Genomic DNA, 14,689 nt, shown 5'->3' with positions numbered 1-14,689 from the left:
AGTCACTTTAAGACAAGCCTTGCAACTGAGAACCAGGAAGTCTCAGAAATTGAAACAGAAAGTGTTCTGCACTTGATTGGGGAAGCTCAGAATGGGGAGGGGAGCCAAGCGCAGCAAGAGCCTCTTTCTTTTCTTAAATGAGGGGGAGGGAAGGATAGGAGACAGTAGAGGAGGGGGGAATAAATCCAAGAGGCAAATCTCTGCTGAGAGAAATGTGGGCTTCTGGATTGCAGTCACTTTAAGAAAACTGGGAACCAGGAAGTCTTTGAACTGACTCCCTGGCCAATCAGAGAAGACTACTTTACTATGTGGCACAGAGAAAAGAGTAAATTCGAAAAAAGCAAAAATCTGCACACTTCCTGGTGCAGGGTTTTCAAATATCAAGGGTTATATCTACTTCTGGATATTGTGGGGGAAAGGTAGAGTCACTCTGGATCAATCATGCATGTTGCAGAGAGAAAATTTAAAGCACCAAAAATCAAAATAGAAACCAAATTCAGTGTAGACAGGAGGGATTCATTTGAACTGGGACTGGGTAAAAAGCCCTGTGCAGACTACACCCTAGTCACCTAAATTCTCCAGTCAGGCCTCAAAACTACAGGGAAGGCTGGCTGGGAAATCATGTTTTCAGAAATGGCCAACTTTTGGGGGGAAATTGGTGAGTACAGCCTCTCTCACTGATTCGCCTCTGGAAGCACCCTCTCACACTCTGAATCACATCCTGAATCACACAAGAACTCCCCCCCCCCACGTGACATATTATTTACCTTATCATGAGGCAACCCAAGTTTATCTGCCACAGCGGAAACCCACATTTCTACAGAAAGAGCTGTTTGTGAAAAACCGAATCCTCGAAATGCCGTATTCGATGGCAGATTAGTCTTGCAGGCACGTCCACGACAACGGAAATTGGGGATGTCGTAAGCGTTAGAACTGCTAAGCAGTGCCCATTCTATGACCTAGTGCAAGGGAACAGATATTATTTTTGCAGTCCTGAACTCTGTGAACACACAAGGCTGAATACTGTCATAACATTGGTCTATTTTTTACTCTGTATTTTCAACTGACTGTCAGAAGCCTTCCAGGCACAGGTCTTGGCCATCTCTCTTTAAAGGACTCGTCAGGGATTGAATCAGAGATTTTCTGCATACAAAGGAGATGTTCTACCACTGAGGAACGATCTCCCTCCAGTGTCTAAAGGAATCTACTAAAGTTTTGTAGATGGCTACAAAGGAAGCTTAAAACAAGCCTTAAAAACTGGTAGTATGAAATGGTTCAAATTTTTAGCTTCTTGTATTGTGGAGGGCTAGCCCAGTCTTGTGAGATCTTGGAAACTAAGAAGGGTAGGCCTTGGTAAATATTTGGTGAGGGACCACCTAGAAGGTAGGGTTATTCAGAGGCAGGCAATGGCAAACCACCTCTAAATTCCCCTTGCCTTGAATGGGATTGCCATAAATCAGCTACGCCGCTAAGACAGGGCTCACAGGTTTGTAAATTAATTATTTTTTGAACTTATTAATCACTCCCTTGCTACTCTAGGTCTCCCTCAGCAATATGAAGACAATAACAGCACCATACTTGACAGAATTGTGTCATGGATCAAATCAAGATAACGGGTATTTCTGTACACAAAAATTCTCTATAAATGTAGCTATTAAGTAGCTCCCATCAAGAGACTTCAAGCTAAAGGAGCTAGAACAATATGTTATATCTAATTATATCTAATTAAAACCTCAGGTTTATAACTGTTTAGATTTGACAGAAGACTGAGAATTATCCAGCGTGCTTTAAAAGGATCTATTTAAGGCCTCGTCTAAAAGTTATAGACATCTCAGTGGTATTTCTATATTCACATGGCATATTTTTTTTCTTTTGTAAGATTTATCATGGGCATTTGGTATGTTGAGTTGTAAGTTTGCCACCTCAGGAATGACCTCAAGAACTCTAATGACTTCACAGGAGTTTTTCCTCTTGTGGCATTTTAAACATCTATGTTATGTGTTTATTTATTTTATTTATTTTTCAATTATTATACTGCTGCTCTCGGAAAGCCTCGTGGCGGTTTACTAGTATAAAACAATAAATTTCATAAAACCCCCATAAAAACAGCCCATATCAGGAAACAAACAGACGGCAATCACTACCCTAAAATATTCTAAACACTCCACCCCCTATCCCCTGATTCAGCCCGAGGGCCAAGTTCTCTTCCGACGGGACCAGGAAACCAGATCTAGCCTATCTGAGGGATCCTCTGATGGTAATACCGAAACCCACCCTGGCCTCAACCATATGCCTGGTGGAAGAGCTCCATCTTGCAGTGCCTGCGGAAAGCTGGTAACTCCGGCAGGGCCCTCAGCTCTTCCGGGAGCTCATTCCACTGGGTTGGGGTCAGGACTGAAAAGGCCCTGGCCCTGTTCAAGGCCAGGCGGATGTCTCAGGGGCCCAGGACAACATCTTCTAGCCAGAGTTCTGATTCCAAACTGTCTGAAGGAATTGAGACAATTTAGCTATCTGTGCACCTATAATTTTCCTTCAATGTACTGGCTTCTACACTTTCTTTTGGAAAGACAGCAATGCCTTAAGCTTCAAGAGGACAGAGAAACCCTATTCTGACTGAAACTATTCTTATGATACAGGAATGCAGGGATATCTTGATTAACATGCCAGGAAAACATCCTGTCCTGGGAGTTAAGCTATAACCTTGCCTGTTACTGCATGGGAGGCATTGTGCCATAGAATCATAGATTCATAGAATCATAGAGTTGGAAGGGGCCATACAGGCCCTCTAGTCCAACCCCCTGCTCAATGCAGGATTAGCCCTAGCATCCTAAAGCATCCAAGAAACCTGTAAGCCACACAATTCATATTAATATAACTTACATGGCAAGTACTCATTATAAACATCAAATCTGCAACCTGAACAGTGGTAAATTTGTCATTTAGACCAGAGCTAGGAGTCATTCTACACCAAAAGAATTGAAGGCATGTCCCTACTCCAACGAGTAACAACCAAGAAATCTTTCCTCCCTCACAAGGCAGAGCCAAACACATTTTGTCCCACTTTCCTAGTTGTGAATGTGATACTGCTTTGTGAGAAACTTACCAATACACTAAAGTCTTTCGTGCACCCACCATTTACATAGTACTCAAGGTCAACAGCTTTGATTTTTCCATCATTCATGAATCCCACCTAGAAACAAAAAGTCACAGTGAGAGGCATTAAACGCTGTTCATTTTCTGAAATTTACCATGGACCTTTGATGTATTGAGTGGGGAACTGGGAATTCTTCCTGTAGGCAGCACAAACAGAGGAACTATGATTTACTATGTTTTTTTTAAAAAAAATAAGGTTTTACTGCATTTTACATTTTCACACAATGATTTTATTACAGGTTTATAAACTGAAAAGAAAATAGATCTACGTTTTAATACAAAAATGTCATGCTGTACGGTTGTGTGCTTTGGCTGCCAAAGGAGCCATTCCAGCCTGAAGCAGCCAGTGCTGCAACATGAGTGTGTGGGGGGGGGGGCAGTGACATGCAGCCTGGTGCCCGCACACAAGCACAGAGCTCTGTGCTGGCATGTGAGTGCCGACTGGAACGGGCTGGAATGGCCGCTTTGGCAGCTGAAGTGCATAACCCTATGCCGTACCATTCTTTGGGCATGTAGCACCAGTATCTCACAAGGCCTACAAGATTAGGAAAGTGTGTTTCCCCAGCTAACTCCTTTTTTTGGCCATCAAGTTGGAAATGAGTCATGAACACATGATTCAGTATTGTCTACAGAACTCAGATTGAGATTTTTCACATTACCTCCTACCCGATCCTTTTAACTGGAGATGCTGGGGATTGAACCTGGGACCTTCTGCATGCCAAGCAGGTGCTCTGCTCGTTAGCCACAGCTGCTTCCACGTAGAGTTTTCAAAAGAGACATTAAGAGATGGGTTGCCATTGCCTGAGTCTGCACAGCAACCTCGAACTTCTTTGGTGGTGTCTCATGCAAATATTAATCAGGACTGATTCCGCACTAGCGATATCATTCAATTTTGCATTTTTAGAGGGTCGACTTTTTTGGACCATTTTCGCACTAAAATTTACTTTCTCAGGGACTGCTCCAAATTGCCCCCCACTTTCCCTACAGCAAAGGAATCCCCCCCCAAAACTGGATTTCAACTTTTCCAGAGGGGTCTAATGGGGTCTAATTCAGAGTTGTCCAATGTGGAAATGCTTGCAATTCTAACTTGTTTGGGCATGCCCATTTCCTTCTTACTGTCTTCCCTTTCTCCACCCATCTTCCCCCTCCCTCAGTTCTGAAAAATCTGCCTTCTTAAAAAAGGAGGGGGCGGGATTGCATTACAACGCTGTTTCTATTTTTAAAAGCAGTCTTGTACAGCAGTGTTATAATGTTATAACATTATAACTCAGGTTTTTTAATTTAAAAATTACATTCAGGACACTTTGGGGGGAAGGGAGAGGGGATGAAGGGTGAAGGAGGGTGAGATAAAGGGACACAATGAAAACAAAGGTGCAAGCAGGCACCATTTTGCAAAACCCCTCACATTTTTGGAAAAGGGGAAGAGAGCAAAGCATGATGGGAGGCTGCCTCTGTCTGACTCAATGCGGAAAGCATGCCATGAATTTCAGCCCAGAAAGTAAGGGGCGGGAAGCCCAGATGTGGAAATACTAGAGTCAACTTGCAGTATCCAAAGGTAATCCAGAGTGAGGCTAGAAAAAGGTATGCCTCCTAATGCAGAAATGGTCTCTGCTTAGTTTCTGAGATCTAATGAGACTAGGCAGTACACACAATATCGACCCAAATACAAGACTAGTTCCCCCTCCCACCCAGGAATCCCATAAATCGTCTTGCATATACATACAGTTACAACTAATAATTTTTTGTGTATAACATTTTAAAGGGATTGCAATCGTAGCTGTCTTCCATTTGAGTAACTGTGGTACGTAGGGTTGCCAATTCCAGTTGAGAAATTGGAAATTTGGGGATAGAGCCTGGGGAAAGTGGGGCTTGGGATGGGACAGGACAGGACCTCAGCATGGTACAGGATCATGGAGTCTACCTCCCAAAGCAGCCATCTTCTTCAGGGGAACTGATCTCTGTAGTCGGGAAATCAGTTGTAATTCCTGGAGATTTTCCCCCTGTGAGGTAGTTGGGGGGCTGAGAGAACTCTTGAAGAACTGCTCTGTGAGAACAGCTCCAAGAGAACCATGGTTGGTGCAAGGTCACCCAGCTGCATGCATGTGTTTATTTATTTATAGGATTTGTTACCCACTGCTCCTAGACAAGCTGGCTTGTGACAGGTTACTAGATAGTAATAAAACCCCGCATAAAACAGTATAAATTACAATAATAAAAACATTTCCCAGGCAGCAAAAACTACTAGTCCCCCCATCCCCCACTCAATAGATCTCAACAGACCTAGTGTCATAAGGCTATTGATGTTAATGGGATGGCCTGTTGTTCCGACCATTTTGAAGAGGCTCCCCCAATCTCACTTGCTCTGGCCTTAACCAAATACTTGGTAGAAGAGCTCCGTTTTCCAGGCCCTGCAGAACTGTGAAAGATCCCTCAGGGCCCTCAGTTCTTCCGGGAACTCATTCCAGCAGGTCAGGACCGGGACCAAAAAGGCCCTGGCTCTGGTCAAGGCCAGGCATACCTCCTGTGGGCAGGGGACCATCAACAGATTTACACCCACAAAGAGAAAAGTCCTGCAGGGGACATAAGGAGATAGGCAGTCCCTCGAGTTTGTGAAGCCCGGACCATGAAGGTCAATATCAGAACCTTGAACTTGATCCAGGCTGCAACTGGCAATCAGTGTTCCTGTGAGGACCTTAGCAGCTGTATTCTGTATCAACTGCAATGTCCAGGTCAAGGAAAAGGGTAGTTCTTCATAGAGCGAGTTAGAGAAATCAATCCTGTAGGTGACCATTGCACATATCATTGTGGCTATGTGCTCTGAAGAGAGATAGGGTGCTAGCAGCCCAACCTGGCATGATGGAAAAACACCTCGCAGGTTACTCTAATAATCTGTGCCTCCACTGACAGGGAGGCGTCAAGGAACACATTTAGATTCCTGGCAGAGGGCAAGATGTTAAGCTGCACCCCTGCCTAGCTGGGCAAGCACACTTCCTAATCTGCCCCCTTCCTACCCAGCCGCAGGACCTCCATCTTGGAGGGGTTGAGTTTCAGGTGACTGTGCTCAAGCCCTCCAGGTACAGCTTCCAAATATCTGGTGAATGTACCTGGTGGGGAGTCCAGGTGGCTGTTCATCAGGAGACAGAGCTGGGTGTCATCCACATATTGGTGACAGCCAGCCTGTAGCTCTGGACCTGCTGGACCAGAGGGCACATATAGATATTGAAGAGCGTGGGGGAGAGAATCGACCCCTGTGAAACTCCACATGGGTGTGATAGCTCTTCCCCCACTGCGACCCTCTGTGTCCGGTTCGAAAGAAACAAGATCAGCCATTGAAGGACTATCCCATGTATCCCAGCTCCAGCAAGGCGGTAAACTAATAGCTCATGGTCGATCACATCAAACACAACCAACAGATCTAGCATCATGAGGATAGCCGACCCGCTCTTATACAGCTGGCGCCGGAGATCATCTGTCAGGGCGACCAGCACTGCCTCCACCCAATGGCCAGGATGGGAGCCAGACTGGTATGGGTCGAGTGCTGAAGCTTCCTCCAAGAATGGCAGGAGCTGGCCCCCCCGGCAGTCTTCTCACCCACCTTACTGGTACTTAGCCAGATCCCGCTGCCCTGTTCAGCACTCCTGAGAACTCCCTGGATGACAGGGAGAGATTGTGCCTCCTATACACTGGTCACTCCATTTGAGCAGCCAAGACAGGCAGGGATCAAGAGGGCAAGTGACCTTCACTAATCCCAACAACTTGTCCACTTTGGTTAAAGAGAGCCATCTGAAGCCATCAATCATCCCCCAGGACAGCCAAAGGGTTTCCAGTCCCCTTTCTGTATCAAGTGTGGCATGTAGGTCACAGCAGAGCGACAAAGCTTTATCCATGAAAAAGCTTGCTAAAGCCTCACAGCTCAGATCTTCCTCCACACTTGCTCTAGCCAACTCACTTCCCTTTTCCTCTCCCAAAGCTCCCTAGTATATGGCACTCTTAATCACTCCACTATATTGGCTCTCAGGCAAAAAACTAAAATGTCAAGGATATGGAAATGATATCTTTTGTATTAGCTGAACAGCAGAACATGTCAAAAGCAGTATTACTTACTTTATATTTCCCAAAGAAAGGATGTCGCCCTCCAGCTATGACCATGTCTTCATCTCGTTCCAAAGTAAACCGAACCGGGCAGCCAGATCTACAAACAGACAGACAGACCGTCAAACAGACAGGGACCCCTGCTGACTTTAGAGTAAGTTGCGGGGAGGACAAATGTTAAAGACTACATAACCTAGAACGAAATGACAAAGTACCTAGATACATCTAAGTATCAATTATTATAATATTAGATTGGATTTTTATTTATATACCTCATTTTCACCCCCACCTTTCTCCCCAATTAGGACTCAAATCATCTTACATTGCTCTCCTCACCTCCATTTTAAATTAAGATGACAGTGACTGGTCCATGGCTGCCCAGTAAAATTCCATGGCAGAATAGGGATTCAAACCTGGCTCTCCCATAGCTTTAGAGCTACACTACACTGGCTCCAGGTGGAACAGAATTTGCCCCCTTCCCCCTTCCCACTGCAGCCCACAAAATGTTGCTCCTGAGGGCAGAGGGCCCTGAGGGTTAGAGGCTACACATCAGAAAGGACAAAACAATGCAAGCGACCAGGGGAGTGACAAAACCATTTCACCATGTTCGGTTGACACAGGCCATAAAGGCAGATCTCAGGGTGTGGGAACAGTTTTTGTATAACTTTAATGGTGTGGCCATTTGGCAGACTCCGCACCAGCTTCGGAATTCACTCCAGGTCCACTCCCATGCTGCCGGTAGCAGTGGGTTCGGTGTGTTTTACAATAGGTGGTGCACCGAGAGGTGGCCAGACAATTGGTCTGCATCTGTCCAGCGGGACTTGACCTTTTTGTAGTTCTTTCCCATTCTGGACGTGGTACTTTTATGGCATACCGAATTTTCCAACAAGAGGGTATTATTTTGGTGTGACAACCAAGCTGTAGTACGGATTTTGAATCGGCAGACCTCTCGGTCTCCTAGGGTCATGTGTCTGGTTCGATGTTTAGTGCCTGCATGCTTGTCACACAATATAACCTTATCTTCCCAACATGTAGCAGGTGTATACAATGAGATAGCTGACACCCTCTCTTGATTTCAGGTGGAGAGGTTTCATCATCTCGCCCCATTGGCAAATCCTGAAGCGGAGAGGTGCCCCAACTAGCTGTGGCACCTTGGCATCGAATGATCATCAACGGGGTTATATAGTCTCTAACGGAGTCTACTCGGCGAGCTTATGAAGGGGTGGCCATCGGCTTTCTGGGCTTTGCCAAGCGGGCTGGATTGCTTTCCGCTTGGCCAATGGACGAGGAATTAATTTTACATTACCTGGCACACTTGCAGGGTTTGGGATTGTCCCACAAGTCACTGAGGGTTACTTTATTGGGGTTGTCTTTTTGCAGTAAAGCCTTAGGGGCTTGGGATCCAGGCACTTCATTTTTAGTGCAGTGGGCAGTAAAAGGTTGGGGGCGGCTGACCCCTCGAAAATCTGACCCCAGGCAGCCCATTACATTAGCCTTATTGGGCTGAGATTTGAGGCGGCTTTGTTTAAAGCGACCTTCTGCATCGCTTTTCATGGGGCGTTCCGGGTCAGCGAGTTGGTGGCACCTACCTGCTCCACTACAGCGTCAAAACGACTGGGAATTTCAGATGTCACGACATCTGATTCTGGGGTATTCTGCCACATTCGCAGTTCGAAATGTGACCAGCAGGACAAAGAGCAAACAGTCCACTGCCCGCTCTGGCAGGGTCACCTGTTTGTCCTTTGAGTTGTTTGCATTGTTATTTAAGCTTACGTCCTTGTTTGCTGGGCCCTCTTGGAGGGTTGTCGGGAATGGGGTTGGTTGGGCCCTGTTTGGTGGTGGGTTAACTCAGGTAAGGATCCTGTTGGCGGGCATCCCTGAGCGATGGGGTCTTCCCTAAAGAGACCGGCCACACAAAGGGTCCAGCCTACCTGGCTGGGGAGCCAGGGGCCTGTTGCCATGTGGCTGGGGATCCCAATGGAGGCAGATGCCCGTTGGACCCCACTAAGTCGCCTTCCATGTGATTTACGCCGTGATGCAGCGCGACCTGTCCTCCTGGTTGGGAGCGAGGCAGGAACCCTGAGCATCATGGCCTGTTACACTGAAGCAGCCAGATGGCTTGGGGTTCAGGCTTCCTTGCCCAGGTATTTTGTGGGGCCAACCCTCCATTGAGGGTGGCAATAAAGGCTGCGGCCAATTATAATGCCAAGAAATGGAGGCGTGCCTTGTTTGAGCTATCGCCACTTGCTAGTCAATAGGAGCTCTTACTTGTGTGCTGCTACTGCAGCAGCGGCAGCCAAAAAGGAAGGTCTTATAAGTTTCCCTCCAAAAGCTCCGCCTACTCGTTTTGTGTGGCATCTGATCCTATTGTACTGGGTACCCAATGCTGCAGAAACTATTTTCTGTACAAAAAAAAGAGAGAGAAAGAGAAAGCAGGCTATAAAACAGGCCTGTCCTTTCCCGACATATTGACTGCACGTTTATTTCTTCCACATGCCCAAGGAGCAAGTGTGGGATTGTAGGACCACCAAGAGGAGCCCTCCCATCACAAATAAGTGTCATAAACCCCTGGCTCCTGCCCTCGCATTCTTCCCGGGACTCCCGGCCAATTCTGGCCTCCCCCATGAGGCTCGGAGTGCCACCCCTCCCCTTGATCTCAGCTTGCATTTCAAAGGCTCCCCCTGGTTTCCACAGCACCTCGCTACCTCCTTTCCTCAAGGCTGCCTTCTCTGAAGCCCAAAACAACAGATGGGGAAATTGCTTTAACACCGTATCAAAGGACACTGTGATCCTACTTCCCTGAGTGAATGCCTGATTCCCGCCTAAGTTCTCTTCAGCACTCCGCCTGGCCCTGAAAAGGCCTGTTGCGGCTGCTCCAAGCCTTGGCGGTCACTTTCAGGGATGGGTGGAGTGCTGGAGGGAACTCTGTCCTTTCCCTGCCCCAAAAATGCCCACCGAGGCTTGGAGCACCCCCGGCAGGCCTTTTTGGGGCAGGATGGGGCGCTGCCTGGAAGGGCTGCCCGGAAGGGGTAGGAGTTCCATCCAGCGCTCCGTCCAGACCCAAAAAGGCCCTCTAAGAATTTGACTTTAAGCTACCTGAACGTGTGAAGCATCCTGGGTGGAGACATATATATCCATTTCATTATCCTCTTTTCTTGGAATGACGACACTACGGTTTGTTTCCATGTAAAAATGGCTTTGTCCTCCAATATGGTTTTCACCTGTGAAAATCAAATGAAAGATGGAAAAACCTGTAGCTCATCTCAACCATTCCCCCAAGAGCCAGCATAGCATAGTGGATAAGAAGGGCAGCTTCTAATCTGGCAAGCCAGGTTTGATTCCTTGTTTTTCCACATGCAGCCAGCTGAGTGACCCTGGGCTCATCACAGCCCTGAAAATGCTGTTCCGACTGAGCAATCCTGTCAGAGCTCTCTCAGCCAGGTTCTCAACCCAGGTCTGGCAGCCCTACTCCCCATCTCCTGCTGGTGGCCAGGAGGGACATGTCAGCCCTCACCGACTAATTAAGGTTACATTCACACAAGTTTGTTTTCTGAATAAGGTGAGCTACTTTCAGATAGCAGCAAGCAAGCTTATTGATATGTGAAAGGAAAGCTCACACAAGCAAACGTACCATGGGACTGCCATGTGAACAGATTTGCCTTGTATTAGGAGCACTGCAAGATTACTAAGACAGCATACAACTACTTACCTACAATTATTTGGTCAACGGTGTGAAATGCTTTCTCAACATTGCCTTGTTCTATTTTCTTTTCTTTGTCGAAATATGAATTATGTCGTATGGCATCCTGAGGGTGAAAACATAAGCTTGGATCTCAGCAAGTATTTCTACAGGAACAAGGAAGGCAATTTTCGCCCATTTCTCCTTCCTGTGGGAGACCACTGAATCCTTCCAGGATTGGCAGGATTGGTCTCCCATCCCCAGAAGCAGCATTTGATGGGCCACCAAGATGTGTCATAACGTAGTCTCAGGAGATCCCAGTGGATTTCTTTTCTTCAAGAAGCTTGTAGAAAAATGCTCCCTGCACATGGCCCCACTGTGCAGATTTTTTAATCACCATTGTGATTCTAATAAAGAATCTTATGGCACCATTTTCTTTATTGGACTCAATGGTGGCTTTTACCTGAATTGTCAGAATCGATTCCAGATCTTCATATTCTATCTTTACTTTTCGGGTGGCTTCCTTTGCAAGCTCATAGGTCTCTGCAACCACACCACAGATAACGTGACCAATGTATGTTACCTGCATGGCATAACAAAGCAACAGAAAGTAAGGTGAACAGCTTTAATTCAAGTGGCAGCAACTGTGCTCTTTTTAAGCTGCTCTGACAAACTTTGTTCTGAGCAATTTTGAGGTCCTTTGCTTCCCTCGTAGGCAATTTGTCTAACATCTACTGCCCCCCTCCATCAAAGTTACCTACGGACTACAGTCTAGTTCTAAGAGAGTTGAGCAATATAATATCTATCTGGTCAGTGCTGACATTGTTGCACAATTTAAGTTTAGCTTAAATCATTTAATTGTATGTTTTCAATTAGTGTCATTATGTTTACCACCCTGAGTCGGTTCGTTGGGAGGACGGTATAGAAATGTAATAAATAATAATAATGCAACTGTTTATCCCCTGCAAAGTACTGCTACTAGAACCTCCAAGTGAAACCTGTGGATTCCCAGGACTTACAGCTCATCTTCAGATGACAGAGATCAATTCCCCTGGAGAAAATGACTACCTTGAAGGGTGGAATCTATTTCACTATCCTCCACTGAGGTCCCTGTGATCCCAAGACTCCATCCTCAAATCACTAGGGGTTTTCCTCCTTGGGTCTGGTAACTCTACATCCTATCCCATGCCAGGGGTCATGGAGAGCCTGGAAATCCTAACTGCTGTGGAACAATATTGTCAAGATCCTGTTCTCTAGTCCAATGGACCCCAACCTTTTTATCACCGGTCTACAGTTGATAATTTTACTGAGACCCGGGGGGGTAGTTTTTTTGCTGAGGGACGTCGCCGCCACCTGAGCCCCTGCTCCACTTGCTTTCCTGCCAGCGCCCCTGACTTCCCGCTGCCCGCTGGGGGGGTGCTGCCAGCAGCAGCCGCCACGCCAAGGGGGAGCTCCAGCCATGGCGACCACTGGAGAGCACCAAAGGTGAGCCGGTGGCAGAGTGGCAGGACAGCCTCCGTGGCAGCAGCCAGGGAGGAGGACAAGGAGGAGCTGCGGCCCAGTACCGACTGATCTATGGACCAGTACCGGTCCCATGCCCGGGGGTTGGGGACCACTGCTCTAGTCCACATGTTCTTGCCATGTTGTCTGTATTGTGACTCACTAACATTTGTCATGATATACCAATCTTTTATTGTTTTATGATGTATTAATCACTCGATATGTTTTGATCCCTATGTATTGGTTCTGTTTGCTTGACATGTGTTATGCCTTTGCCTGACTTAAGTTTGGGCCTTTCTTTCTGATGCCTGATGAGTGTTTTCTTAACCCAGGGAGAATGTGCAGTAGATTTCCGCTCTGGGCCTTCTAGTTATCTCCCTGACCTTGGACACCTGAGACCACAGTTTTGGTATGTCCTGGGGAGCCTCTTAATGTGGGAACATGTAATTTTGCACCTGGTTTTTGCATGCTAAAGGAAGTATGGCGGAGGTGGATTTTAGGGTGGTCATACTGGTGTGAGCTTTTTATAAACTTTAGTTTCAGCAAAGAATCTTATAGATCTGTTTCATTATATTCCTTAATAAAAAGAATTCTTCACCCAAAGAGTCTGCTTATTCAGAATTTGACTGTGTGTTGACAAATATTATGTGTATTCTAGTCTGTATGTTATTTCTGCAAGGTAATCATGATGCCCTTGGGGGTCTTAGTAGTAATTTGCTCTGCGAGAACAGCTCTAATAGGACTGTAACCAGCCCAAGGTCACACAGGATGCTGCATGTGGAAAAGTGGGGAATGAACCTTGGATCACCACATTAGAAGCTACCACTCTTAACCACAACACCAAGCTGCCTCTCATAGTAATGTGGGGAAGTTCCCTGATTGAACCCAGTTTTTTAAGATAATCACAAGAAATGCCATTATAGGATGATTTGTTTTTAAATTCCAAAAGTCCTTGGAAGCTTCAAGAACCCATCTGGGTTTCGGTGATGGGGAAGGTTGTTACCCTTCTTGCCTGTTATGTAATTTTAGACATGGTTCCTCAAATCCATACAAAGTTTTACAGATTGCATTTCTGTGTTATATGGGCAGAACACGACTGATCCATATGACTGATCTGTATGATTTCTTCTGTATGGAGTGAGAAAGGCAGGGAGGGGACCACTCATGGCCTAGGCTTCTAGAAGACTCAACCAGTAGAGGTCCAACTCCAGATCATCAGTTTGCTGCTGTTTTCTCACCAATACAACAATGAGGGACAGAAATATAATTAGTGGTTATTTTCCCTTTTGTTGCTCCAAAGCAACTATATTCTGTTAGCCTGTGTCCACATTAGCAGAGTATCTCAATATTAGTACCTGTAGCAGACAACAACAAATATATTTAGAAAGAAAACCATCAATGAAGAACTACCTCCTCTGCAGCAAACACTTTCTCATCTTCATCCCCATTTTCCCCTGGAATATCAGCAGCTGTGACCACGGTAACCACCCCGGGAGCTTCTAAAGCCTCAGAGGTATCAATGGATCTGGAAAGGAGGATAAAGGTTCTAATTCACGTAACAACAGGGAACCACTAAAGGTATATGATTCAAACAGAAACAATCAAGGCACAATAAACATATACTTCCTAAATAATATATGGCAGAGGTCCCCAACCTATTTGAGACTGTGGGTGCATTTGGAACTCATTTTTAAAATATATATAGATATAGATTTTATTTTTGTCTGATAAGGAAAGAATTACAGCAAAAAGTTACAAAGATTACAAAAAGCTCATAGAACAGTCCCAGCAGTCTTGGAATTCTTCTGGTGATCTTCAACTAATCAGATTGGTTAATTGCAAGTTCTCCAATTTTCCTAATCCACGAGTCCATATTAGGCAGTTTTGGTTGTTTCCACCCTGATGCAGTTCGAAGTCTTGCTACAGTGGCAGCAAGGAAGAAAAATTCTCTAGCTTGTTTCAGCAATCGGGTCTTAACATTAAAGATGGTCTGCAATTTATCACGTACTTTTAGCCAAAAGGTTTTGCATAAACTTACAAGAGCACCACGTATGGGAAAAAGACCCACCAGTGTCATGACATCGCCAACACATACGGCGCATTGGGAATTCTGACACAGCACGGTGGGTACAGCAACAAAATGGCCGCCACAGGAGGTGAAGCCAGCCCCACAATGATTGCCACAGCTTAACATCAGCAATACAATGTAGATCCTTGTGTTGAGGTGTCAGCAGCAATTAAGGAAGCATTTTTTAAAATCTACAT

At 45.9% G+C, this 14,689-nt stretch overlaps 1 protein-coding gene across 1 annotated transcript in view; it reads right to left on the bottom strand.

The window, feature by feature from the left end:
* Positions 1 to 14,689, bottom strand: part of LOC143828621 (aldehyde oxidase 3-like) — a 60,797-nt gene that overhangs the window by 20,543 nt on the left and 25,565 nt on the right. The window contains exons 18-25 of the mRNA XM_077318909.1: positions 13,835 to 13,949; positions 11,388 to 11,507; positions 10,955 to 11,051; positions 10,342 to 10,466; positions 9,514 to 9,647; positions 7,258 to 7,345; positions 3,104 to 3,190; positions 768 to 959 (exon numbers count right to left, since the gene is read on the bottom strand). Of these exons, the coding sequence (XP_077175024.1) occupies positions 768 to 959; positions 3,104 to 3,190; positions 7,258 to 7,345; positions 9,514 to 9,647; positions 10,342 to 10,466; positions 10,955 to 11,051; positions 11,388 to 11,507; positions 13,835 to 13,949 (958 nt within the window). The remainder of the gene's footprint in view (positions 1 to 767; positions 960 to 3,103; positions 3,191 to 7,257; positions 7,346 to 9,513; positions 9,648 to 10,341; positions 10,467 to 10,954; positions 11,052 to 11,387; positions 11,508 to 13,834; positions 13,950 to 14,689) is intronic.

This window comes from Paroedura picta, chromosome 2 (genome assembly GCF_049243985.1).
Source record: "Paroedura picta isolate Pp20150507F chromosome 2, Ppicta_v3.0, whole genome shotgun sequence".
Classification (NCBI taxonomy): domain Eukaryota; kingdom Metazoa; phylum Chordata; class Lepidosauria; order Squamata; family Gekkonidae; genus Paroedura; species Paroedura picta.
Note: the sequence above shows the minus strand (reverse complement) of the source record. Positions and strands in the feature narration are given on the sequence as shown.